This window comes from Musca domestica, unplaced genomic scaffold (genome assembly GCF_030504385.1).
Source record: "Musca domestica strain aabys unplaced genomic scaffold, Musca_domestica.polishedcontigs.V.1.1 11, whole genome shotgun sequence".
NCBI classification, from domain to species: Eukaryota; Metazoa; Arthropoda; class Insecta; order Diptera; family Muscidae; genus Musca; species Musca domestica.
In genome coordinates, this window is record NW_026712133.1 from 9,122,647 (window position 1) to 9,131,363 (window position 8,717).

The 8,717-nt window shown below is 38.3% G+C and overlaps 1 protein-coding gene across 2 annotated transcripts; it reads right to left on the bottom strand.

Annotated features, from left to right (window-relative positions):
• Positions 1-382: 382 nt before the first annotated feature.
• On the bottom strand, positions 383-8,188 carry LOC131806588 (uncharacterized). 2 transcript variants are annotated; one of them, XM_059130900.1, is made up of 2 exons: positions 1,155-8,188; positions 383-1,085 (listed from the first exon to the last, which is right to left on the bottom strand). In XM_059130900.1, exons 1-2 carry the CDS (start codon positions 7,986-7,988, stop codon positions 813-815), a joined length of 7,107 nt encoding a protein of 2,368 aa, XP_058986883.1. In that variant the 5' UTR covers positions 7,989-8,188; the 3' UTR covers positions 383-812. The 2 variants fall into 2 exon arrangements, with proteins under 2 accessions (XP_058986883.1, XP_058986885.1); XM_059130902.1 differs by having other exon boundaries at positions 921-1,085; positions 1,160-8,188.
• Positions 8,189-8,717: the final 529 nt, after the last annotated feature.

The window sequence follows — 8,717 nt, forward strand, 5'->3', positions numbered from 1 at the left end:
GTATGGTGGAGGGTATAAAAATTATTTTTGTAAAATTATATTGAAATCGGTACTGCTTTCGATAAAGCTCCCATATATATTTTCGATCGATTTGTTTTATTTAGTGCACCAAACACGATATGTACATTCGATTCTAATGAAATTTGAAACGAGTGACGGAATTTGGTACAAAAATTAATTTGCCAAATTATAAGAAATCGGTTCAGATTTCATATATATTTTCGACCGATTTAAATTTTTTGATGTAACAAACCCGATATATATGTCCGATTCCAATAAAATTCGGAATGAATGGCGGAATTTGGTGCAAAAATAAAGTTATTTTTTAATCGGTTCAGATTTGGATATAGCCCCTGTTAGCGGGAGAATCAAATTCTAGAACTTGTTTGTTCGTTTGTCAGTTTAATTCTAATTTTATTGAACAAAATGTATTACTTAAGTGCTAGTACACAACAGAAATCTTAGGGGGGTTTAATCTTATGCATCTACTTAAGGCTACAAACACTTGACATTTCTAATTCTATGCATAGGCCTAATGCAACACACAATTGCTGTGATCTATATTTACTCCCCAGCTGAGCGCATGTTTATGGGAGAATATTCTTTATTATCAATGCGTCTCCAGCAGCATGAAGTGTTATCATCCCTTATGCTCTTATCTTTCATGCACACACATTTACAAGTACTCTAGAATGTTGGGTTAAAATTACATAAACATTTTATAGCCTAAATCACTTAACGATCTAATTTATTGCAGCAGTCTTTCATGTTCATAGTTTTATGAACATTTTCCCGGGCGGCAAATAATTTATTTAGACATCCTGGCCTCGGGGAAATTGAATTTCGGTTATGCGTTTTAATTTTTTCTGTCTTCTTATAAATAAAATAATTAGAATTATTGTTACTATAATTACTAAAATAAAAGCTACGTGTGATGAGATGTGATGGAACTTCAAGCCTCGCAATTCCACATTTTCTTTCTTTAACTTGTCCACGAATTTCTTTAGCTCGTCAATTTCTTGATGATGATTGATAAGTATATTTCCAAGGGGTTTGATTGATTCTTTTTCGTCCGGACTTACATCCTTCAAAAGAAACGAATGGAATTCTGTGTTTATCTCGTTATGAACTCTATGCACAGCTACCAACGTTACTTTACCGATCCTCGCTGTACAGTCTGCATCCAGCGTGAGAATTCCTTGCTTTGGAAGTTCCATAATCGTCTGTTGTTTGTGAGAGCATTGCAAATGAGCTGTTGTACTTGAAAAGGTTTTAAAAAGCCAATTGCCATTTCGTTTCAATGGCATCCAATAAGGCATTCGTTCCACTTCGTCATAGGCGCAGTTTAGTTTTATGTGCGGTCTCAGAGGAGATAATTCACAATTATTTGTAGTTGCATCTCTCCATGGAAAATTCTCTTCGCACATTATCTCCTTACCCAACGTCTCTTTGCACTCATTCAGCATAGGCTGTGTTAAGAAATGAAAAGAATCCAGCTCAAAATTATATACAATGTACGGGGAATTCACCCGGGCTATCAATATCGTATTTCCTTCTTCAAATGGTATCGGAATTACTTTGTAAAACTGGGATGACTGCCGATTGAACAGCGGTATTTTTATATTAATTACCAGTTGGGACCCCACAAACGATCCGTGGCACGTCATCAAATGTAAGATCTCTTTTAATTCCATTCCTGTACGCTTTCCTGGCAGTACATATTTTTCAGGCAGAGCATCTCGTATTTTTACTATCTCTGCTTGTAATTGTTTGGGTGTTATCAGGACGGGATGAAACTTACCGCTGTTTACATCAATTAATGCATCAACAACTTCTTTTTGGACTTCGTCACATTCTTCCAAAAGCTCATGAATTTGTTTTGCTATTATAAAGAATCGTATGGATTCTCTATACACGAAGTAATTCTCATTCATTGTAGCACTTATGTTCTCAATTTTGCCTTTGATATCCGAAAAGTGCGAATTCACTTCCTCTGTGGTTTTCCTTAAAAGATTTACTGTAGCGTCGACTACAGATGTCTGTTGTTTTGCTAACTTCTTCAAATCCTTTTGGTTGGCTAATAGATTTTTCATATTGCTCTCCATAGCTACTCGATCGTCATCGTCCATTATCCCAAATGCCCAGTGTTGAAACGAACCTACAAATTTCAACGGAGCTCCTCTTTTTTGACGATTGTCTTCTCTGAGGAATAATCGATTGTTGGTCTTTATCTTATTAATCTTGAGTTCCATATTGTTAATCGTGGACCAACACTGCTCCTCAAAAGTTTGAAGTCGTGGGCATAAGCTTTTTGATGTTTTCAGCAATTCGGAAGCCAGGTCTAATGTTTCTAAATATGGTTTCAGCTCAAAGTACACAACCATATTCCATGATGAGGAAACCATGTGAATTTGAGACATGGGATCCAAATATACCGCAGCCGAACTATTCAGTTCATGTACAGATGATGCCTTGGTAGATATTAGTAAAAATAAGTTCAGCATCATTGCCCACGTTATTGGTTGTTTCCTTATTTTTCGCTCACATCTTGTCATATTAGTATGTGTAATTTCCGCCTGTTTTTCCTGTCTGGGCAATTCTTCAGATTCCTCGTCCATATGCTCCAATGGACATAATTTGTTAATTGGCCTCTTTATCACGCCGTCTTGTGTTTTAACTGTCACAATCCTTACAACTCCGTCCTTCCCTGGATGGACTTCTACCACCTTGGCCAGTGGCCATCGCGCCGCGTGCGTTTCTTCGTTTTTCAATATCACCACATTGCCTATTTCCACATTATTATTTTGTTTCTTCCATTTCATTCGGTTTTGTAATGTGGTTAGATACTCCTCTTTCCATCTGCTCCAAAAATGACTTTTAATTCGTTGTAGCAGTTTCCATCTATTAAGACATCCTAAGTTACCTTCATCGATAGTCGCCGGTGATTCTAACATCGGACGGCCAATTAAGAAATGTCCAGGTGTTAAAGTGTCAATATATTCTGTACCGCTTCCAAGTTCATGTAGCGGCCTCGAATTTAATACTGCTTCAATCTGAGATAGCACCGTACTCAACTCCTCGTAAGTCAATTTCGTATCACCAATTATTCTTTTTAGGTGATATTTCATGGACTTCACTGCTGCTTCCCAAATTCCTCCAACGTGAGGAGCTGCCGGCGGAATGAAATGCCAACTTATTTTTTCATTTTCCAAAATGGGAGCTAACTTCGTGTTGTTTTTAACGGCATCCAAAAAGTCTCTGTCAAGCTGCCTTGCTGCCCCTACGAAGTTCGTTCCGTTGTCTGAATATAAGTCGGTTGATTTTCCTCTTCTCGCGAAAAATCGCCTTAGCGCCGCCAGAAATGCTTCCGTTGTAAGTTCGCTGACAGCTTCCAAATGAACCGCCTTAGTTACCATGCATACGAACACCGCTACGTAACCCTTCATAGCCTTCACTCCTCTTGTTTTGGAGCACCGTATTTGTAGCGGACCCGCATAATCAATGCCACAGTGTTGAAAGGGTTGATTTATACTGACACGGTAAGCTGGTAAATTTCCCATCAATTGATTTCGCACTTCACCTCTAAAGCGCGTACATCTTGGACAACACCTAATGCAAAGTTTTATCCTATTTTTAGCTCCAATAATCCAATATTTTCGTCTTAGTATATTTTCCATAAGTCGATTTCCTCCATGCATCGTTTGAATATGACAATTTCGAATGATATTTCCCGCTAATCTTGACTTTTGAATAATTATTGGATGCTTTTGGTTATAGTTCAGCTCTGACAAAGCAAGTCTTCCACCAACCCGCATTATGCCATTTCGATCCAACTGTGGATGTAGTGAAGCTATTTTACTTTGATGATCCACCGTTCCCAATGTCTTCAATTTCCTTAGTTCCACTGGCCATTCTCTTTCTTGATGTAGTTTTATTATCTCCATCTCTGCTTCTTCCAACTCTTTTGCCGTCAAATGCTCATTTACTGCTCGCTTCTTTTTTAGCCCTTTTATAAAACGCAGTAGATAAGCCATTACACGTATCTGTTTCTTAAATGACGAATACTTCATCATACTTTCATATAAGTGGTTTTCAGTCGAAAACTTTACTGTTGTTGCTACTGTTTGATTTATGTTGCTTTTTGGCCAATCTTGTTCATCTTTTTTCAGCCATTCGGGGCCTTCCCACCACAATGTATTGTTTGTCAAAGTCTCCGGTGGGACACCCCTTGAACCCATATCTGCTGGATTCTCCTTTGACTTGACGTAGCCCCATTTCGCTTCGGGTATTCTCTCCAAAATATCCATCACCCTTGTTTTTATGAACTTATCCTTGTTTTTGGAGTTGTGAATCCATGCCAAGGAAATCATGGAATCACTCCAAGCAAAAGTTGGTGTTGCTGACTTCAATACTCCTTTGATCTTCTGTAGTAGTTTAGCCAATAGATGTGTTGCACAAAGTTCCAGCTTTGGAAGCGTCTTCCTATTTTTTACTGGATTTACCTTACTTTTTGCAGCCACTATGGTCACCTGCGAATTTACCTTAAGGTATACGACTGCTGCATAAGCCTTCTCGGAAGCATCTGCAAACCCATGTAACTGTGCAGTTTTGTCTTCCAATATTCCAAACCATCTTGGAATCCTTAAATTTTCTAAAGCAGGCAGACTGTATGTAAACTGCCGCCAATCTCCACTCAATTTCTCCTCCAATGGCACATCCCATTCTATTTGTTGTATCCATAACTGCTGTATAAATAGTTTTGCTGTTACCGTGACTGGCGTCAGCCAACCTAATGGATCGAATATTTGTGCCAGTCTTGACAATGCTATTCGTTTTGTCAACTTGTCTTCTTTTTTAATTTGCATACTAAATGTAAAGCAATCGATCTGTGGATTCCATTGTAATCCCAATGTTTTCAAGCATTCATCTTCTTCTATTCTCAGCACTTCATTTTCTTCATTCAATTTCACCGCACTCAATACTTCAGGAGAGTTTGATATCCATTTTCTTAAATGAAACCCATAATCCTCCAGTTGCAGCGTTATCTTCTTCTGCACCTCCCTGCATTCTTGTTTTGTATTCGCTCCTGTTAAAAGGTCGTCCATGTAGAAATCTTCTTTGATCCTCTGAGCGATTTCTTGATTCTGGCACCTATTTCCAATTTCTATGAGCGATCTTACAGCCAGAAATGGTGCTGATGCAGTGCCATATGTTACCGTAGTAAGTTTATATTGTTGGATAGGCTCCGACGGATTACTCCTCCACAACACATGTTGGTATTCCTGGTCTTCTTTTTCAACTTTAATCTGACGAAACATTTTCTCCACATCAGCTGAGATGACAAACTTCCACGATCTCCACTTTGTTACAATGTCAAATATATCTTTTTGAAGCCTTGGTCCCACGTGAAGTATGTCATTCAGCGACTTCCCATTTGAAGTTGTCGATGAAGCATCAAATACCACTCTAACTTTTGTGGTTAGACTTGTTTCACGTACCACTGCTTGGTGCGGCATATAATACAAAGCCTTCTTATTTGGATCCACCTTTACCATTTGGCCCATGGATATGAGCTCGTTCATTGTTTTCTCGTACTCTGACTTTAATTCCGCATTATTTTCTAATCTTTTTTCCAAGTTTATAAACCTCGCCATGGCTCTTTTATATGAATCTCCCAAATCTTTTTCTTCAATTAACGGCAAACGCACGACAAATCTTCCTGAATTGTCTCGGCGTGTTGTGTCTTCATATAACTTAAGGCAGTATTCGTCTTCTTCGGTCGTTTTTTCATCTTCTATTTCCTCTATTTCCCAGAACCTCTCAATTGTTGTTGTTGCTGCCGATTTCTTTATGTTCAATCCAGGATTTACTACTACTGTTCCAGATAAAATCCAACCCAACTTCGTATTTTGTCCCACAATTTGCTCATCGTGGCGAACTCCTTCTTCCAATATTTGTGAGTAAAGATCGGCTCCAATGACTAAATCGATTCTTTCCGGGCTGTTGAAATTTGGATCTGCCAAATTTACATTTCTCCATTTATCCACGTCATATTGAAACCTTCTGTCGGGATGTGCTGATGCAAGTGCTGGAAGGACTAGTGCTTCTGCCTTAATCATTATGTTGCTCAAAAATCTGGGTCGTAGTTCCAGTGCAACTTTAGATTTCGCCACGCCAACTAGGGTCTCTCCTAGACCTTGTAACCTCACTTCTGTCTTCTTCCTTGGTAGCTGCAACAGTTGAGCCGCGTCCTCTGATATGGATGTAATTTGTGATCCTTGGTCTATCAGCGCTTTGACTGTTACAAATTCTCCATGCAGTGATTTTATACGAACTTGGGCTGTTGCTAGCAGAACATTTGTTGTTGTATTGGTGGTCATTGCTTTAGTATGTCCTCTTCGCTCTAAATGCATCACTGTGATGTGATTCATTCCACACTTCTGGCATTTAATTTCATTGTAACATTTTTTATCCTTGTTGTGGCTTAAGCATCTGAGGCAGACCTGTGCTGATCTTGCCCAATTGTATCTTTCATTCGAAGATAACGCCGAAAATTTTCTGCACCATGCGATATCATGTCCGCTCATTTTACAGAACTTACATTGTTTTAATTCCGCTACCACTGCTGATTTTTCTTGGAGTTTGTACAGTCCTATGTTATTGTGTTTTCTGCCTACTGAAGCTTCCAAGGCTTGAAACTGCTGCTCCAGGAAGTCCATCACATCCTCAAGTTTTTGGATGTCCTTGGATTTCTTTACATTCTGCTCATAAAGAATAAGCCCATCCTTATCCAGTTTCCGTATAATTATTCGGGCTAAAATGGGATCCGCTTGCTCTAGGGGAATATCCATTGCTTTCAACGCCTGAATACTTTCATTTACATTGTCCAGCAAATTTCTTATGCTTATTGCTGACAGGCTGTTGATGTTTTGATGGTCCAGTATTCTATCTACCAATTTAGTGAATAAAATTCTCCTGTTGCCATATCTTTTTTCCAGTAATTCCCATGCTGCTTCATAATTTGCCTCGGTCACTTGAAGATGTTGCACCAAGCGAAATGCCTCTCCTTTTAGATTTGTCTTGAGGTAGTACAGTTTTTGAACTTTTGATAATTTGGAGTTTTCATCAATCATCTTTTTAAATAAATCGTGAAATGAACTCCACTCTTCCACATGACCACTAAAGGATGGTATTTGAACTCTTTTTAGTTCTACTTCCAGTGACTCCTCTTTAAGACCATCTATCCTTCTTATCATATCCTGCATTTTGCTCTCAAACTTTTCTTCAATTTCTTCAAATTCGAGATCTACCTCTTCCATTCCATGCACCGTTGAGAGCTCGAGATGCAATTTCCTAATTTCATCCATATGCTTCTCCCACGATGACTTCATGTACTCCAAAGCATATTTTGATAGTCCAGCTAAATCGCATTCAACGGCATCGGCGAGTTTGTTTACTTTTTTCCTGAATTGGTAGATGATTGCGCTTACTTTTATATTCGCCTGATTGCCCATTGGTGATGATTCTATATGGGTTTGTCTTTCTTCCTCATTTTCTCTTTTATTCTTCTCGAACATCAACATAAATTGTTGCATTTGTTGTTGCATCTGTTGTTGCATTTCCTCTTGGAAGGCCTTTAACTGTTGATCGAGCATTAGCCCATGCACTTCGGGCTCTGCTTCTTTTATTACCCTTTGCGGTTCTCGCTCGACCTCTTCTTCCAAACTCGCTAGGAGTTCCTTTGCTTTTCCATAGTTCAAGTTGATGAGATCCCAAACATTTTCTTTGAAATAGGGATCAGTGTTTTCGCCATGCACTCTCAGCATTTCGTGGTTCGTAGTGGCTTCCTTCATTTTGCTTTCCAGGGATCGTAGTGTGTCACCCATGGCTGCTTTCCGAACCATGCCTGCTTGCAGTTTTTCCTTAATCCCAATTACTTCTTTAAGGAGTAGGCTTTGGAGCTTATACAAGTTATGTCTCGACGCCATTTTTCCTTGTTTTGTGAAGCAAGTAAAATTTGTAGTTTTAGCTTCTTTTCTTTTAATGCCCCTGTGGCTTTTTTCAAAATTATTCTGTTTTATTTTTTTGCTTTTGTTGCCCCTATGGCTTTTTTTGATTTTTTCTTTGCCCCTATGGCTTTTTTTGTTTTTTCTTTGCCCCTATGGCTTTTTTTTTTCTGTTTTTTATTTGCCCCTATGGCTTTTTTTTCTGTTTTGTTTTTTTTTTTACAAAAATATAATTCTCTTTTTTTTTTGAAATATATTTTTGTGGCCGCTGGTTTTTTTTTTTGTCGAAGGACCAATGTTAGCGGGAGAATCAAATTCTAGAACTTGTTTGTTCGTTTGTCAGTTTAATTCTAATTTTATTGAACAAAATGTATTACTTAAGTGCTAGTACACAACAGAAATCTTAGGGGGGTTTAATCTTATGCATCTACTTAAGGCTACAAACACTTGACATTTCTAATTCTATGCATAGGCCTAATGCAACACACAATTGCTGTGATCTATATTTACTCCCCAGCTGAGCGCATGTTTATGGGAGAATATTCTTTATTATCAATGCGTCTCCAGCAGCATGAAGTGTTATCATCCCTTATGCTCTTATCTTTCATGCACACACATTTACAAGTACTCTAGAATGTTGGGTTAAAATTACATAAACATTTTATAGCCTAAATCACTTAACGATCTAATTTATTGCAGCAGTCTTTCATG